Source organism: Ambystoma mexicanum, chromosome 3p (genome assembly GCF_040938575.1).
Source record: "Ambystoma mexicanum isolate Mex_15411 chromosome 3p, UKY_AmexF1_1, whole genome shotgun sequence".
NCBI classification, from domain to species: domain Eukaryota; kingdom Metazoa; phylum Chordata; class Amphibia; order Caudata; family Ambystomatidae; genus Ambystoma; species Ambystoma mexicanum.
The window spans coordinates 855,319,557-855,338,695 of record NC_090925.1 but is presented as its reverse complement, the minus strand read 5'-3'; the positions used below and the strand labels follow the sequence as shown (position 1 = coordinate 855,338,695).

Sequence of the window (19,139 nt, the reverse complement as noted above, 5' to 3'; positions counted from 1 at the left end):
GAGCATGAGGTGTCTTGAGACACCCCAGCAAAGTCTCTGGCACTCCGGAGGTGGGAATCGAACAGGAGATTGCTGCAAGCACCCGCAGAGGGTGACCTTCCATCCCACTCCACTAGTAATGTGGGAGCGGAAACAATATCCGTTAAGACTTCCTGGAATTTGGGTGCCAATGTTTTGGGATCTGACAAGTATTGGGGCAAACCTCTGATCCAGGAAAAGCACAGACACATGGCCCCAGAAAATTGTAATGTCACGATTTTAAATTACACAGATCCAAGTGTCAGCTCGCAAACACAATATCGTCTTGCGACATAGGGCCCTCAGTTCCTTACCCTCTGCATTCTCACACTGTGCCCCATTGTTTAACTATCTGAGAAATTCTGCTCGGTTTCGCCCCATTGTGATTGCCCCAAAATGAGCACATGGCAAAGCACCAACTGGAGAAAAGAGAAATTTAGTTTTATGCAAAGTACCGTCGCTTGCACACAATTTCAGGATAACGTAGCCCCACTGCAGACGTAAAACAGGCCAAAGAGGCAGTGAAGACTTATGCTCCCGCAAAGCATGAGAAGGCGAGATCTGGTTCAAACGTTGCCCTTTCTTTTTTCCTTTCATAAATGTTACCCAACACTGGTTGTACTTTCCAAGACCCAATTGACAGAGCTTTTCTTCACCAGTGGCGGTAAAGAAAGAATCAAGTTTCAGATGGCCGCTGTAGAGCAGCACCATCTGGAGAAGTACACTTTTTAGCAGACCGTGCTGAAATGGGCATCTTGAGAATGGCTTAGCATTTATAGGAATTGTATTAGTTTGCCTTTGTTTTTCTCTGTGTCATTCAAAAACATATTTCTTATCCAAAACAATGTGTAGATTGAATAAGGAGGATGCTTTGGGCATAGTTCATTCTAGAAGCCTTTCGCAGCAAATCCACTTCCCATTTTGGGGAAAATATAGTCCTTGCAGTTATTTGGTCTCCTAACCTCAACAACCAGTAAATTCTTCCTCATCATGCTCTCAAATCACACCCTCACCAACAGTTGTATAGGGGTAAAGGTTACTCTCCTGATCATCCCAGAAATAGACATCCATGTGTTTGGCTTCTTGGTGAAATCTACTCCAGTTCTGGTCATTGTTATCTTTAGTCTGTGGTGAGAAGATCTTGATCTCCAAGATACTCATGTGTTGGAGGAACTGGGCACCTTTACCGTTGTTTCTACCATCTTGTGCCCATCACAAGTGGCAATATGGCTACTCTTGACTCTACAACTATCATTCACTTGATCATGTGCCTTTTTTTTTTAATTGAAAGCGTGGCATTGTTTATAAGAAACCTTTTCACACCCAACTACAAAATACAATCAAAATACAACAATCCATTTTCATTTGTTCTTGTGTCTTTAGAATCCTTTCAACATCCTTAGTCGGGAATGCATCAAAGAAGAATGAACTGGATCACATCACCATCCTGAACATGTTACCTATGCTCTTGGTTTTTCAGGTTGTAGGAATAACCCGAGTCTCAGCGTTGGAAAAGTGATGGACAGAAGAGGCTGTGTTTGAATACTCCTGAAGAAAAACTTCTGGGAAGTCAGAGAGCTCCAAGAAGAGCAGAAATTGTGCACAATCCCACTATAGTTTGTTGTATTGTAGTGGGGGTATGCATCACCGCTGATGGGCTCCAGTTCACAACAGTAGTGCCAGTGACAGTTTTCAAAATGGATGGTCTTTCACCATTGCTGGTGGCAGATATTCCTGCTAATGAGACAGCAGATGATCATAAAACCACCGTTGGTGAGAAAGTGGACAGGTAGGATGATGCTGTGGATGGGGCAGTATTGGACAGCAAGGGGCCATTTGAGGGTGGACTGAAGCCCGTAGACAGTATCTGTAGAGGGAGGCTTGGAATGTCGATGCTTGTCCACAGACAACACCCTCAACTAGTCTCTTGTAGGCTCACATTCTGAAATTTTGGGTAGTTTCTTGAAAGACTTGGGACAGATAATTTAAGGAAAGGAAAGGTTCTGAAATAGCTCCCGAGTGAAAAGGACTTTCCAAAAGCAAAGAAGATAGAGCAGTCTTTCTAAATCAATCTCTCAGAAGCTGACAGGTGCGGCCGGACGAGGGAAGTGGCATGAGTGAGAAGCAAGTGTTCTGTGTGTTAGCGGGTGTCTGTGTGTGGTAGGAAGGAGAATATTTGTGGTGGGTAAGAGAGGGGGCGGGAGTGTGTTTGCGTGTCTGACAGTATTGGGGAACCGCTGGAAGGGGTAGGAAAGCAGCAGGGGTAGAAAGGGAGGAAACGTGGGTGAAACCCCCAATATCTAAGAGCGTGCAATCCCCTTCCAGAGTGGTTGGGAGGGAAATCATCCAGAGAATGTGAGAAGTCTGCATTTTGAAGGCTACATGAAATTGGCCGAAATAAATCCGTCTTCTTTGTGTTTGGACTTCAAAATGCGGAAATGTCACATAGAACCCTGAAATAAGAGGCTGACCATGGACGGCTTGTCAGATGCAAGTTCTTGGGTCAGGGTTAAGCCTTTCACCCTCATCCACCAGTTGAACTGCTCTCAGATAAAGGTCTCCTCTTTTTAGGGGTTTGCCTTTCCTTTTTTCTGCTCTTAGAAATGGAAGCATAGGCTGTCCTGAGGGAATCGTACTTCAAGGAGAGAATAACATCCTCGCTTATATATTGCTAATGACTATGTAACTAAGTAACTAAGCTTTGTACTGTAACAAGTGCCACAATGTCCTCGGGCTGTTGTGCGCTTTATAAATACGAATAAAACAAACAAACTCCAGGAGGCATCAATATCTGTCTTCGAGTGTCGTATGAGAAAAACAATTTATAGATTATCACCTCTGTTTTGTGGTAAGCATTAAGGCAGTAAGTGCAGTCTAAATGGGGAACCGTCAAAAGACATTCTTCTTCCCATACCTGCCATAGTCTTTGAAAATTGACGTCTTTACTCTGGATGTTTCCCCTCTCCAATGTTCGGAAGCAGACATAACTAAAGTGTAGAGGGCTGGTTCAAATATTTTCAGTAAGATGGCAAAACAAAGTAGGAACCACAGAAAGCAGTCCCAGCACACTGCTTTATAAATGAAACACTTGCTGTCTCTTGAAAAGAACATAAAAAACCGATGAGCATGTAAATAACACTCCTATAAAAAACAACATGCAGTAAAGATTTAAGAAGATGCCATACTTGGCAGACTCCCAAGCCTCTTTTCCTCAATTGACTGAAGTAAGATGAGCAGAATGAAATATGATGCACATTAAAACTGTGCTATGGCATTATTCATTCAGATCATTTGTTGCCTGATGCTAGCATGTGAATCAACTGAAGGTCCAACGCTGAAGAATTAGGCCTAGTAGGCACTTGATACTAGCATCAGCATGTAGGCTCCAGAAGGGATATTATATCTATGCTTGATAAAAATAAAATTGTAAATTCTGAAATAAAGACCACAAAGTACACCAGAACTTTTCCCTAGCGACTCACGCTGCCTTACCATTTCACCTGTCTAAGAAAGGATTCCAGGGAAAGAAGCTGTGGGAAAGAACACAAAATAAATTATACTCACTAAACTTCCTTTTCTCGCAAAACGCAATGTGCTTCTTTAGAACTACCACCCCATTAATAGCTTTCCATCAATTTAAAGAAGCACAGAGGATCTTACAGAGGAAGCATAAAGGCATTTAAAGTTTCATAAAGAATTCACGGAAAAAGGGTTAGAGGCTGGACAGATCCAGCATCAGGATGGAAGGATAAAAAAACAGAAGAGTTTACTGTCCCAAGCCCCCTTTTAAAAGAAGGGAATCAGTGAAGGAAGATAACTCACAAAGATACATTTTTTTAAAAGTCTTTAAAAAAACAGACTTAACCCTTTTATTAGGTATTACCCAAATTGACCGAATTACCTAAATGGTCGAATTTTAATGGTCCCAATTGACCTTTTGCACAATTGACCTTTTTATTTTTTTTATATATATAATGGGTTGGTTTAGTATTGTAAATAAAACAAGGGGTTTGGGTGGGGGGGTTGCAGGGGTTTTGGATTGGGTGGGGGGTTGCGGGGGGTTTCCCCCCGCATATATGTACTAATTGACCTTTAAAATTCGGTCAATTGTGCAAAAGGTCAATTGTCATTCGGACAATTGTAACTCGGTCAATTCGTATACAACCTTTTATTTGAGGAACCCCACCAAAGATAACAAGAGAACAGAAAATAATAAAGAAAGGGTGGTAACCAAACTAAGGTTTCAGGTTACGGTCACCCGAAGATTCATTAAACACGCTTTAGAGGGGGTCTGCCGGCTGTTCCCATAGTACCCTTTCCAAGTCCTTCTGTACCCAAGTAGGGCTTCAGGATTCCAAAGCCTTCCCATTTCCCCTCGTCTGCAATGGCGACATTTCCACACCCATGTCGCTGAATTTAACACGATTCTAAACCAGGCAGTCAGATGGAGAGCATTCCGATAGACATCTTGCTATCCTATAGTTGGGCATGACCAGAAGGTCTAAGTTAGCTGATCAAAGACAATTGTTGAGTCTGTAACGGCAGACCTGCATGTATACGAACATCAGGCTGATACCCATCCACCCATCCACCTCACCCCTCTTGCCACCCCCAAGGACTTGTCGATTAAGTTTTTTCACTTTACGAGGATCCTCTTCTCCATCGTTAGCAAATGGAGACTTTGTAAGAATGAAGAGGCATGGTCCCTCTCCTCTGCAAGCCAAGGACCAATCTAGTGGCTGCATTCTTAATTGAGTGAAGACATTGGATGCCATGTTTGGAAGACCCACATATATATTGTGTTGCATTAGACAAGCTTCAAAGCGATCAAATGTATTGGCCAGTGCAATGCAATGCGTGCCCATCAATGGAAGACTACTGCTGCCTGGGCCCACTGCACAAGAGATTGTCCGGAACTTCTTCAGTCAAACTAAAGCACAAGGTTGCACCTCACCTCAGTTACCTCTCAACTTGCTTAGAGGGTAAGCGGCGGATGCACTGGTGGGCAGCACCCACATATCCCATGTAAAATCAAGCTATACCCATCCTAAACCACATAAGAAAATGGGGAAAGGGAAAGGCTGAGATAACTAATGACTACTGAAGATACAAAGAAAAACAAGACTGAACAGGAAAAAGCCCCATTCATTGGATGACGGTGGGTCACTGTCCCATCTAGCAGCATTCATCAATTCATATTTTATTATGAGCTTAACACCAGAGACCAGTCTCGAAGCGCAGAACCGGGATTTTTACCTGTGTTGCTCTACATTGTCCTGCTTGCAAGACAAATGCGCTGCCCCTGAGCTACCTCTGAGGTTAGATGGATTAGATGCATAAGATAACCAGAAAATTGAGAGATGCATCACCTTTCCTTTGACAACTTAAAACAGTAAACAACATATGACATACACACCGTGGATGATTTCTTTCCTTTGTGTTTTTTCGTTCTTTCATCGTCTTTCTTTTCAACTTCCACTTGGTCCTCTTCGTCACTTGAAGTGTCTGAGCCATCTTTCCGCTCCCCTTTCTTCTCCTGACTTTGGTTTTTGGTCGAGCTATTCATGGCCCTGCTGTCTGCTTCACTGTTGGAGCTTGACCCAGACTCTTTATCCACTCTTGATGTAGCTTTTGTCTTTTGAGAGAGGCCAGTTTTCATTTTATTAGGCAACAGAGCCTTCTCCTTGGAAGGCTCCTCCTCTGCACTGTCATCTGAGCTGGAACCAGAGTGCTTCTTGGCAGGAGCTATGCCTTTAGTGGTCTGGTCAGCTTGATGTGCATTTCCTGATCGCTCTGGACTTGCCTCATCATCAATGGAAGAGTCTTCCTCATTGTCTAAAGAGTCAGAATTGCTTGCATGATCCATTTTCTTCCTCTGCATCATCTCAGAACCTTTCCCCTTCAGAACCTCCTTGTCACCATCAGCCTGACTGACATTCTTAGTTTTTGGTTCTTCATCGTCCTCACTGCTTTTCTTGGCCTGTTTTGCCTTGTTTTGTTTTGAAGTACCATATGCTAGAGGCTTCACGTCTTCCTCACTGCTACTTGTCTTTGCTGCTTTTAGCAGCTTGTGCTTTGAAAAAACACTCTTTTTGTCAGATTCTCGCTCTTCGTCACTGCTGCTTGAAGGCTTACTTTTCAGGGGCTTTCCTTTCTTTTCTAGCTGATCCCAGTCCTCATCACCGCTATCCGTTTCTTTTTTTGCATCCAAAGGCATTGCCTTCAAGCTCACTTTCTTATGCGGCTTTTCCTCTGCCTCCTCCTCACTGCTGCTGTTTGTTCTACACTTTGAATGTCTTATCTTTCGTTTTGGCTCTTCTTCTTCACTGCTTTCATAATAATGGCTTGTTTCCCTTGCTCTTGAAGGCCTTCCTCTTTGGCTGGTTTGTTTTACTAGCTCTTCCTCATCATCACTACTCGCAGCAGCTTTTGCTTTCAATGGTCCGCCCTTTAGTCTTGCTGTCTTTTTTGGCTGATCCTCCTCATTGCTCTCATCAGAATGGTATGCGTTTCTTGCTTTTAAGGGCCTTTTTTGGCTGGACTGTTTATTGGCCTTTTTATTTTCATCATCCTCAGCATTGCATGCAACTGCTCTCTCTTTCACCATCCTTCCTTTTCTGGGATGTTCAATAACAGTTGGCTCTTCCTCTGTGCTGCTCACGGCTGGCATAGATTTTGATAGCCTTCTTTTCTTTGACATTCTTCTAATTTTTGATGCTTTCTCATCTTCCTCAGTTTCACTGTCAGTCTGGCTTGTATTAAGTGACCCACCACTAAGCCTTGCCCGTTTCTTTGGCTCTGCCTCCTCACTGCTAATTTTGCCAGGTTTCCCTTTTGGCAGACGAGCTACCAGGTGTTTTGCTTCCTCCTCCTCCACCTCTTCTTCACTGCTACTTTTATTCTTTTTGACTTTTAGGGGACTTCCCCTCTGACTTCTATTCTTCTGTTCTCCGTCTTCCTCACTGATCATTTTAACCTTTCTCCCCATCTTTAGACAATCACTCTCTCTCTTCAGCTCCCCCTCACTGTCACTCTCTCCTTTTTTTGTGAATCCCTTCAACTTCGATTCATTTCCTACAACTGCTTTTTGAGATGCAGTGCCATTTTGAACATTCACCTCTTTTCCAAGGCTCAAGCCCATGGCAGAGCCATCCACCAGATTTTCTTGGCTAGACTTTTTAATAAAAGGCAGCTTCTTTGGATGTTCTTTGTCATTAAAATCCTCTGTATCCGAGCTGTCACCTATAACATAAATGGCATACTTGGGTAAACAATATTTCACTCAGAAAAAGCAAACAATTTATGCCAAATAAACCATGTATAATAAGTAAAAAAATACACACACCTGCAAATTCACTGTCAAGCATTCAATAACTTTGCAGTGCATATTAACAATTTGATAAATAGCTGAAACACCATTACAACGCTAATCAAAGTCACAATACAGGCATTCTATACTCACACTGGTTCACTTTGTCGAAGCATTCCCCGTGCACTGGAAAATGAATATCCCCTCAATATCTGCCTCTCTGTATTTGAAATCCTATTCTGTCCCTGTTAACATGTCGAAATATTCCATCCTTTTCTATCTGACTTTCAAAAACGTTTGTGGGCATCCCTTGATTTTTAATGTAACTACAGTATTCCACACTAAGAGAATTGTTATTCGTTTACCACACTGCCAAAATTGGTTTGTCACTGGACTTTTTGGGGTTGCATTTCTGCACGTTCCTGACAATTGTAGGGAGAGGGGGGTTAGTTTGAGGGCATCTCCCATTACTGCACAGCAGAAAACACGTGACGAAAATTTCACGTTTTACAGTGCATTTCAATGTAATTATATGGGGGTGAGGGGTGAGTTAGGGTAATAAAAATTGTGAGGGGGGTACGGGGCGGAAGTTGCGGGGGTCTCCCCCGCATATCATTGAATTGAAATTTGCAAAAAGAAAATGAAAACATTCTAAATTTTCGTCTTCAGTATTTTATTTTCACAGTAATCACATAAATCCTAGTTGGAGTATATCCTTCATGCCTCTCACTGAGCAGGTATGTAAAGCAAGCAGGTGTTGGGGTATGGGGAGGAGGTACGTATAGGATGTCAGTAGGCTAAGCAATGGACTTAACAGTCAAGGATGTAATCACAGCCATCTTTAATTCATTCTGTGCTGTCGATGAAGGTCAGTGTTGACAGAACAGCCCGTTTTCACAGCCTTTATGGAAAGCCAAGTGTTCCATTAGGTTTCCTACCCAGTTGGAAAGTTCCTATCCTTCCACCATTACACATGCTAAAAACAGATATAATATGATATGATTTGGTATTCATAACGTGCCTTTACACAATTGTTTCTAGGCGCAGGGAGGTGTACAGGGGGGAAGTGTAGTCCAGGCTCTGAGTAAGTGCGAGGACGACAGAGGACTACACGGGTGCAGTCCCAGAACGGATGTGCAGGGAAGTGCAGAAGGCAGTGCAGGGTGACTGACTGGTCAAGGAGGCAAGGGGGCTTGGTACCCTGTGACACTCTGAGGGAAACCACCCCCCCAGTAAGGCCAAGCAGACAGGTAGATTAGCAGGGGAGAGAGAAGAAACAAGAGAAGAGGAAGGTCTTGAGCAGCATCCAGAACTTCAGTTGATCTGGCTCAAGTCTGAGGGTTGTGGAGAGGCCATTGCAGAGGCAGGCACCTGCTGAGGAGCGAGATCTACACCCCACTCTGTTTGGAGAAAAGTCTGACCCGCAGAGAGTTTGAGGTAGCTGAGCAGAGGGCTCTAGAAGGAGGGTATGTAGGAAGAGAGTGTTGGTTATAGAAAGGGCTACGGTCCCCAGAAAGCCTTGTGGATGATGCAGAGGGTCTTGAACTTGATCCTCACGGCCACAGGGAGCCAGTGGAGAGATTTCAGAGCTGGAGGGATGCGGTCCTTGTGCTTGAGGCCAGGGATAAGTCTCACAGTCCTATTCTGGATTAGTTGAAGAGGGCGAAAGGTAGAATTAGGAAAATTGAGAAAGAGGCTGTTGCAGTAGTCCAGCCTGGAGAGAACCAGAGCTCTTGAGACAGTGAGCTTCTGGGGGAGGTGAAAAAGGTAGGATATCTCTGAGGAGGTGCAGCTTGAAGTGGGCCTTCTTGGTAAGGTCTGTGATGTGTGGAGAAAAGGAGAGAGTGGAGTCGAAGAGGACGCAAAGGTTTTTTGACTCACAGGAGGGTGAGAGGAGGGGTTCCAAGCAGGGAGGCCAGAGGGAGAGAGGAAAAGTGGGAGCAGGGGTACCAATGAGAAGAATCTCTGTCTTACTGGCATTAAGGCAGAAGTTGTTAGAGGCCCACCATCTCTGAATAGACAGTCAGGGATGAGCGAATAGGCTGAGGGTAGCCTGAAAGTGTCATCCACATAACACTGAAAGTTAGAAGAGAAAGTAGAGATCAGGTGGGCCAGATGGCCCCAAGTTGGACCTGGGATGGTCAATCCAAGAGGAAGGAGGCGAGTCACACCAAAGCCTGACCAGTAATGCCAAGGTTCACACTGAGACGGTTGATCGGGTGGCTTGATTGACCATGTCAAAGGCAGAGGAGAGGATGAGGACAGAGTGAGAGCTGGAATCAAGGTTGGAGAGCAGATCTTCACAGGAGTTCAGGAGAGCAGTTTCCATGACTCTGGCCGATCTGAAGCCAGACTGATGGTCATGGAGATAACCAGCAGATTTATTGTGTAGGTTTAGCTGAGAGATGGCCAGTTTCTCAAGGTGTTTGCCCAGGAAAGGAGTGATAGAGAACAGGCGATAGTTGGCCGGATAGGAAGGATCAGCAGAAGGCTTTTTCAGGGGGGTGCACAAGCGATCGCTTGAGAAGGGATAGGAAGGATCCAGTGGCAAAGGAATTATTGCAAAATTCGGCCAAGGCTGGAGAGAAGGAAAACATGCTGTCCTTAATGGTTCTGGAGGAGCAGCGGAGCACCTGTTTTGATGACAGTTTCATAGACTGGACTTGCATAGAGTCCTCATCAGGTGTTATAGGAGAGAGAGAGGAAAGAAGGAGAGAAAAGAGAAGGGGGCAGAGCGGAGATGAGAGACGGAGAGTGATGAGAGAGGAGAATTGTGTGGAGAGGGCCTGGGAAGGAACAGGAGCGGTATAGACTGCAGTCGGATTGGCCAGCTCCTTGTATATTTTTTAAAAATGTTGCTGTGCTGTTAGAGGCCGCAGAGAAGTGGGCTTCAATGTGGACTCTCTTCTTGGAGAGGACAGAGAGAGTCTGTATTGCCTTTGGAGCAGGTGGCAGGCCGGTTTGTCTGAGGGTGAGCGCGAAGCCCTCTACTTTTTTCCGCTTGGCTGGCTGCACTTGCATTTCAGAGTGGTCAGGTTCGGAGTCATACCAAGAAATGCACTTGGAGGCAGGCTTCAGACGGATCCTCATGACAGGGACAAGGATATCGAGAGCATTGGAGATAGAGAGATGCAGGTTGGAGCGGGCTGTGAGTGGGAGTCTGCCGCAGGGGTAGGAGCAGGGAAGCAAGAGGCAAAAGCAGCAACTGAAACCCACTTCATAGGTCGAATGACCACAAAGGAAGGTGGAAGTGCTGGGGTAGGTTTTGCTAGGGGGACAGACAGTTTTAAGGGAGAGGAAAACAGAAAGTGGTCAGTCCAAGAAAGTGGAGTAGTAAGAGGGTTAGAGAGGGGGATGTCTGAGGAGATGAGAACATCCAAGGTGTGTCCAGCTGAGTGTGTCGGACAAGAGGGAAGAATAGAGAGGGAGAGGGTGTTGCAAAGGTTGTGGAAAAACCCAGAGTGGTCAGAGAAGTCCAAGTGTACATTGAAATCCCTGAGGAGACGCGTATAGGCAGAGGCGAGGAGAGAGGAAGAGTGATCAGCCCATTCAGAGAGGAAGAGGGGGACCTGGCCAAGTGGCCTGTAGATGGTGGCTAGAGTTAGAGAGAGGTCAGGAGAGATGGAGACTGCAGACCAGGCATTCAAAGTAGGAGTAAGCCTGGGTGGGAATGATAGAGGCAGGGACCCACTCAGGAAAGATCAGGGCAACTGCACCTCTGGGCCAATTGGTCCTGAGCTCGGAGAAGATCTTGTAGCCCTCACGAGGAGTGTGTCAATACTTGTGACAGATCTGGCCCATGAACCAAGTCTCCGTGAGAGCAAAAATATCCCGATCAAGGTCTTCGATGAGGTGGCAGATGTCAGATGAGTGTTTGACAGTAGAGCGAGCATTGAGAGTAGCTACATGGACCAGGTTGCCACTTTTGAAAGACTTCCAGGGTGAGATACAGGAGAGAGGTACACACAGTGTAAGAGGCAGACGAGGGCACAGGTAGATGGCCTAGAGGAGGAAGAGGAAGCCGGCGCCAGAAAGGAGGCAGCAGAGAAGGAGGAGGCGAGTGGCAGAGGAGCCAGAGCGGTAGAAAAGGACGGCGGCAGAGGAGCCAGAGAGGTGGTGGGGGTAGTGCTAGGTGACAAAGGGCCCAGAGAGGCAGCAGGGGGGGAGAGTCACAGAGGAGGCATCAAGGGTCGAAGGGAGTGGAAGAGGAGCAGGAGAGGTAGAGAAGAAAGTGGCTTAGGGGCCAAAGAGGTGGAAGATAGAGTAGCAGGAGAAGGGAGGAGGTGGATAAGATGTGGGAGATGCCTATCCAGGAGAAGAAGTTTCGGCTGAGTGCCCTGCACCATGACGGTCCCATTTCGATAGACATTAATGATGGTTTTGGAGGAAAGGAAAGAGGCCAAGAGGGCCTCCCATCTTGTGCGACCATTAATGGGAGAAGATGAGAAATGAGAGAGAACAGCAACCAAATGTAGGGTCCATAGGTCGGGAGAGGGAATGACAGAGGATGTTGGCGAGTGTCTGTCTGGAGGTGGCACCGACGTGGGTGTCAGCGATGGGGAGGCCTGGATTGGAGACCAGGATGTCCTTCCTGAACTTGTTCCTTCCAGACTTCATGAGGGGGATATGATAGGTGATAGAAGAGAAGTTAGAGAAGATGGGTGAGACTGAGAGCTCCATAGAAGGGTGTAGGTAGAAAGGAGAGGGTGGGGGGGGGGCGCTGTTGAGCAGCCGAAGAAAATGGCTGCCTAGCCAGAGAGCTCCGTCTCTGCCCGCCGGAATCCGTTTGACATCAGCGTTAATCTGCTCACCAGCCCAACGAAACTGCCATGATTATTTTCCCTACATCCTCCTGATTACGTGGTCACAATCTGGACTGAAAACGGAGCTTGGGGACGGTGTGGCGGACCTCGGGCCCTGCGGCGCCGCGCGGCCTCCCTGCGAGCCCTGGTGGAGACTGCTTACACCCGCCAGACACGCTGCTCTCGCTGGCCCTGCGAGGACGCTGGCCGCGGGCGCCCTTCGCCGGCTCATCGCCTGCGGAAGACATTCCCCAGCGAGAGCCCTGATGAGCGGGCCCTCGTCAGTTGCAGCCCCCATCCTGTTCCTGTCCTGGCCTCGATCTCCCGCCGAATGGCGCAGGCATCCATTACCACCCCCGAGGCGCGGGCGCTGCCCCCTCGGCGGCCCGCTGTGGCTCTGGACGGGCGGATCCATCCGGGGGCCTCCCAGCGTGGCCCCGTAGAAGTGATTGGCCCGGAGGCGGTATGCGGGAGCCACCTCCGGGGCTACTCAGCCCTCCACGGGCCATCCCCTGGACATAGACACTCTCCCCGTCATCCCCCCGGAGAGGGGTCATCCTCGTGTGCCTGCCGCCTCACTGGTCCCCAGGGTCTGGCTGCAACTCCTGGGCTGCGACTCCCAACCAAATCAACCTGCACTGAGAGCACTAGAAAGAAGCCCCTTCCTGCCTTACTAGCGGCTCTTTGCTCAGTGCACCCAACCACACTCGGAGAGCTAAGCAGAACACCAGCCTAGCGGGCCCTTCCTGCCTCATCCCCAACTGCAGCTCCGCCACCATTGCTTCGTTACCAACTGGCCTCCACACCCTGGCTCCACAACACCGCGCCTGCTGCGCTTGGGCGACGCACGGGCCTTGGTCGCGGTTTTACTGCCGCCCCACCATCGAGGAACTATCCTGTGGCCACCACCGATCCTAGCCACGCAGGCGCTAACTCCCTCCTCTGCAATGCCCAGCAAGATGCGGCCCAACGGTAAAGTGGGCGCCATGGACAGGTTCGCCAAGATAGCGCCCAGGGCAGACCTGGCATCATCCTCCGCGCCACAGGAGGAAGAATGCAGTCCAGACCCCCCTCAACCAGACCTCGCCACGATGATGGAATCCATGGCCAAAAACGTTGCTGCCTTCCACGAAAAGCTGGACGACATTAATGCAAATGTGCCCTCCCTGAGAACGAAGATTGATCAACATGGGGCCAGAATCACTGAGGCGGAGCAAAGGATAGGGACCAATGAAAATAACGTTCATACCCTGCAAAACACAGTCTCGGACCTCGTCCGTGACATGAAGCAGGTCAAAGCTAAGTGCGATGACCTTGAATCGAGGTCTCTGAGAAATAATTTCTGCATTGTGGGGGTTCCCGAATCTGCCCTGAAGGGTCGAATGGAAATCGCGGTCGAACAACTCACTAGAGACCTCCTAGACAACCCGGCACTCTCACCATTCTTCGCTGTGGAAAGGGCTCACTGCTCCCTGGCACCCCGGCCTAAACCTGGAGATTTCCCTAGACCAATAATCGCCAAACTACTGAGCTATAGGGACAGGGACCATATCCTCCGATTGGCCAGGGAGAAAGGGGAACTTAGAATGGATTCACAAGTCATCAGGATTTTCCCGGATTTTTCAGTGGCAGTGCAGGCGGAGAGACGACAATTCAATGGGGTGAAGAAACTGTTGAAAGAGCGTAGAATCGAGTATGCAATGCTTTTCCCTGCTCGCCTCAAATTCACCCACCACAACAAACACTACTTTTTCACGGTTCCGGATGAGGCCGTCAAGTTCATCGAGGCGCAGATACCACTGGCTGATCCTCCTGAGGAACGTATGGAGGACGACTAATATCTGAACCCTCGGACTCCTGTAGCAGACCCCAGTGGTGGTGGTGTAACGACTGGTGGCCTCCCTGTCAGGCTCTGGGCTCCCCCCTCTCTGTCCCGTGACGGGCACTTTGGGGCCCAGCAAAACTGCAGCGAGTGCATAATTTGCTGACGGAGACGCATGCTGGCTCATTTAATTGTAGCACCACCCACTGGGCCTGAACTCCGCAAAACTGAACAGCACTGTTGAACACTAGCCTTGGAGGTGCATCCTATGTCTTTGCTGCTCTAAACCATGAGGGTTTTCCCCTTGCGATCTAAGTGTTCTACTATCCTTTCTTTGCAACCGTTTGTTCATCAGCTGATTTCCAGTCTATATGATATTATTGAAATTGATACGAGTACATGCGGGCAAAACGGCAGCGGCAGTCCCCACTGCAGCTGCAATCTCTTCTGAGTCTAAATGTTTGTGTTTTGGCCCTGGTTGTGCGAGTTCCCGTGCGCGACCGAGTTGGGATGGTGCGCGGTTGATCAATGTATGGGTGGGTTTTCAAACACTGCTGGTTGGGAAAGGGCGGTGAGGGTGGAGAGTGCAGAAGTAGGTTATATACAAAATGGCAGAGTAGCTGAAACTGGGTCTAAAGGGTGGCACCCTTATGCCGGTGCAGCAAACACGGCGGGAATGAACGACAGATGCTTTACTTGGGATGTTCCGTAAGTTAGTAATATGGCGGTCAAAATGATGTCATGGAATGTTAGGGGGCTGACAAATTTTACGAAGTCTCGCAGGATTGCGGCCTATGCGCAAAGGAATGGGGTCAAGGTCCTCCTATTACAGGAGACGCATGCTCTGAAACACTTATCGTCCAATATAGCACATTCCTGGGGTCTCAATAGATACTATACTCAATACTGCACACAAGCTAGAGGAGTCCTGACTCTTATCCATAAGTCCTTAAACTTCACTCTCCATACGTCCCACATTGACACAGAAGGCAGATATGTCATTCTACACTGTACCTTAGCTCATGAAGACTACCTACTGGTCAACTTATATGCGCCCAATACCGACTCCCCCGAATTTTTCGACAATGTGGCCTCCATTCTAATGAGATATATAGATATCCCCATCATATGGGGGGGAGACATGAATCTGATAATCGACAATGTACTAGACAGAACAACAACCACTCGCAGAGCCGCTAAGCGTGCTGCCGGGCGGCTCCGCATACACATGGACTCTCTAAATTTACACAACATATGGAGGACTCTCCACCCCCACGATAGGGACTATACTTTCTATTCCACAGTACATGATAGCTCCTCGCGAATTGATCTATTCTTGCTCTCTGGTGGTTTAGTGGGTAGAGTCTCTGACGTCGGGATCCTTGCTCGCACGCTGTCTGATCATTCCCCTGCACTGCTGCAGATCCAGATTGGTAACACAGGGCCAACACAACCTGCCTGGCGCTTTAAGTCTGCAGCCCTGGCGGACATAGTATTCAAAGCCGAAATATTAGCGGCAGGCCCTAAATGGCTCGGACACTAAGCTCAAAGCCCTTGAACGGGAATATCTTGCCACTCCGTCCCCGGCGACCCTAGCAGGGATCAGAGCTGAGCTGGAACAGTTCGAGTCACATGCTATGAGGGAGGTGCAATACCTTGATCGTCCTGTCGCCGCCCGTAGGTATGGAGAGGGGGACAGACCGGGTAGAACACTGGCTAGGCTGGTCCGAGCGGAAGGTGGCAGGACTCGGATTGATTGCATCATGGATGAGCAAGGACTGAGGCACTGGTCTGACCGGTCCATCCTTGACATATTTGCAAATTTTTATGCTAATCTATATGGTCCTCGGCCTGGACACTCGGATCAGGATTTGGATGACCTCCTTGAGAATATCCCTACGACTATTATTTCCCAGGACACCAGAGAGCGTCTTGAAGCCCAGTTCACTCTAGAGGAGATAGTCCAGGTGATATCAGATCTCCCCAAAAACAAGGCTCCTGGCCCGGACGGACTCACCTCTCAGTTTTACCAGGAGCATGTGGCTGCTCTGGCACCAGCGCTACATGGGGTCTGGACGGAGGCGCTTCGAGCACACATCCCCCTCCCCCTCCTTAAGGGAAGCCTTGATAACAGTTCTCCCCAAACATGGAAAACCCCTGGAGGAGTGCGGGTCCTATAGACCCCTATCCATCATTAATACTGACATGAAAATCTATGCCAAGATAATTGCAAATAGGTTTCTCCCCTTCATGACCCACATGGTTCATCCGGACCAGAGTGGGTTCATCCCCGGTAGGTCCACGGCACTCAACATCCATCGCCTATTTAATGTGATGTCCAGGATTGACCCGAGCGCCGATGCTGTAGCGCTAACTATAGATGCCCAAAAGGCCTTTGATATGATCTTGTGGCAATATCTGTGGGCAGTGCTAGAGAAAATGGGTGTAGGCCCAAACATGCTCTCTTACATAAAGCTCTTATATACAGATCCATTAGCTAGGGTCCTTGTAAACTCTGTTCCCTCCTCCCTCTTCAGAGTACACCGCGAGACCCGCCAGGGCTGACCATTTCCCCCCCCCTCCTCTTTGCACTCGCCATCGAGCCCATGGCGGACCATGTTAGAGGGCGCCACATCAATAAAGGCATTCGGTTTATTTACACCCCCGAAGACATCTCACTCTATGCGGATGACGTCCTCCTCTATATCAGAAACCCCTCCACATTTCTGGACCTGATCATCCGCGACATCACAAAAATAGGCACGTACTCCGGGTTTACAATAAACTACTCTAAATCTGAAATTTTCCCTCTGACCGCAGCAACACGACAACCAACATGCAAGTACCCCCTGCGCTGGTCCCCGGATGGAATCAGGTATCTCGGGGTTCAGGTGTCATTAACCAAACCGTCCCTACTAAAGGACAATTATGAGGCTGCTTCTCAGCTCATTATATCCAAGTTCCCCAAGTGGCGACACTTGCCGTTATCCTTGGCAGCCAGACTTTCCCTGATAAAGATGATAGTGGTTCCCAAGCTCCTTTACGTCTTCACTAATGTTCCAGTCTGGCCCGGCAAGCAATACTTTAAGAGGCTCCACTCAGAATGCGCCCACTTTCTCTGGCATTCGGGGTCAGTCCGCAAGAAGTGGCAACACATGACTGCACCATACGACAAAGGGGGGTTCACTGCTCCAGACCTACGACTGTACTGGAACGCGGCGCAGGCCCAACATGCATCTCACTGATACGCATTCCAGAATCCACCTCCACATGCAAAACTCGAGAAAATGGCAGGGGGAGGGACCAACATCATGACCCTATTGTTGCACCGCACGCTCCAAACGGATGCCCATGCAGACCCAGTGACCACCACGATAAGGGCGTGGAATGCTAATCTGTACTCCGAACAAGAGTGCAACCTGTACTATAAGTGGCTTCCCCTGTGGCAGTTTCCTAGACTCTCCCCCACACACACGACCAGCATCTCTCGCGACACTGGGAACATCTCAGCTATCGTGGCCTGACTGATCTCTTCCCAGGTGGTAAGTTCATCACCCCTCAAACATGGCGCCCAGAGCACACTAACTCCCGGCTTGAGATGCTACAGTACTACAGGCTTCGAGCTGCAGTTCGGGCTATGTGGCCCTCATATCCAGACGAGCCCCCAGGATCACCCGCACTCCGGTACATAGCAAACTCTGCGGGCTCCAAGGGGGTGCTATCCAATTTGTATAAGATGCAGTTGGGAGGAACAGTGACTGGGTCCCTCAAACCACGAGAGGCATGGGCTAGGGAGCTTGAAATGGAAATAACCGATGGACTATGGGGTAAAATGTGTGTACATACGCGCATGGTCTTCCTCAGCGCCAGATTCTGCTGCATACAATTCAAGTTCCTCAACAGGCTCCACTATACACCTTATAGAGTGGCGAAATTCACAGGTTCCCTATCTCATACATGCCCTAAATGCAAATCTCCCGAAGCAGACCATATCCACATGTTCTGGGACTGCCCTATGATCAACGCATTCTGGGTAGCTGTGGCCGAGTCCCCGGTCGATATGGACCCACTTGCCCTATTGTTTGGTGTCTGGGGGGGGGGGGGGAGGAGAGTGCAAGGAAAATGTCTAAATATTTGAATGTGAGCGCCATAGTTGCTAAAAAGTGCATATTGCAATGCTGGAAGCGCCGCAACCCCCCCCCCCCCCACCCTTGCGATGTGGCTCAAAGCCCTTACATGGATACAAGTGTGCGAAGAGAAATACATTGGATCCCTGCCAACCACATCACGACCCAAAAATATATGGACAGAATTCTGCAGTTACCTGAACAATAGAGATGGTGTGGAATGGTTGGCTACCCCTCCCCAGACACGGCCCGCTACGCCATGAAACTGTAATTATTCCTCCTTTTCGCCCTATCTGACCCATTCCAAGTCACTAATTGTTCTTTTCCGATGAAGATGTGCCTAGTCGTATTGTGATGATGTTGGTGATGCAAAATTGATTGATTGCTGCCGTGTAACCTGTACTGTGCCTGTCTTAACTTTCTGCCAATAAACAAAGTTTTAAGAAAAAAGAAAGGAGAGGGTGAAGTGACAGGGAGAAGAGCGAGGAGAGAAAGCAAAGCACAGAGCTACGCCAGACAGGATGCACCGGGTGAGGCAGGGGGAGGGGAGGCACAGTAAGGTGTGCATCAGAGAAGTGCAAAGCACACGCACGTAGACTCACAGTGGGAACGAACGCCAAGGGGAAAGTGGGCTAGGAGGCAGACAACTGGGACCAGCAGGTCTAGAGAGGGGGGTCTAAGTGAAGCAACAGCCAACAGTAGCACAAGTGGACGCACAGAAGAGCAGGCACCTAGAAGGGGGAGAAAGGCCTAGTGGGCACCAACAATAACCCACAGTAAACGCACAGAGTGGACCGTAGGGGGAAGGGGGAACCTAGAGGGCACAATAGAAGCAAAAAGAAGGTACAAACTGTAACCAGCAGTAAACACGCAGGGGGGGGTAACTTATGGAGGGAAAAAGCCTAGAGGGCACACACAGCAGAGTGGAAGAAGCAGCATAGGAACAACAGTCTAGAGGGAGAGAACACAAGGAACAGCAACCTAGAGTGAGAAAACACAAGGAACAGCAACCTAGCGGGAGAAAACGCAAAGGAACATAACCTAGGGAGAGAAAATGCAAG

At 48.4% G+C, this 19,139-nt stretch overlaps 1 protein-coding gene across 1 annotated transcript in view; it reads right to left on the bottom strand.

Moving 5' to 3' along the window:
• HIRIP3 (HIRA interacting protein 3) overlaps nucleotides 1-19,139 on the bottom strand; it is a 253,369-nt gene that overhangs the window by 172,589 nt on the left and 61,641 nt on the right. The window contains exon 4 of the mRNA XM_069651994.1: nucleotides 5,435-7,260. Coding sequence (XP_069508095.1) covers nucleotides 5,435-7,260 — 1,826 coding nt within the window. The remainder of the gene's footprint in view (nucleotides 1-5,434; nucleotides 7,261-19,139) is intronic.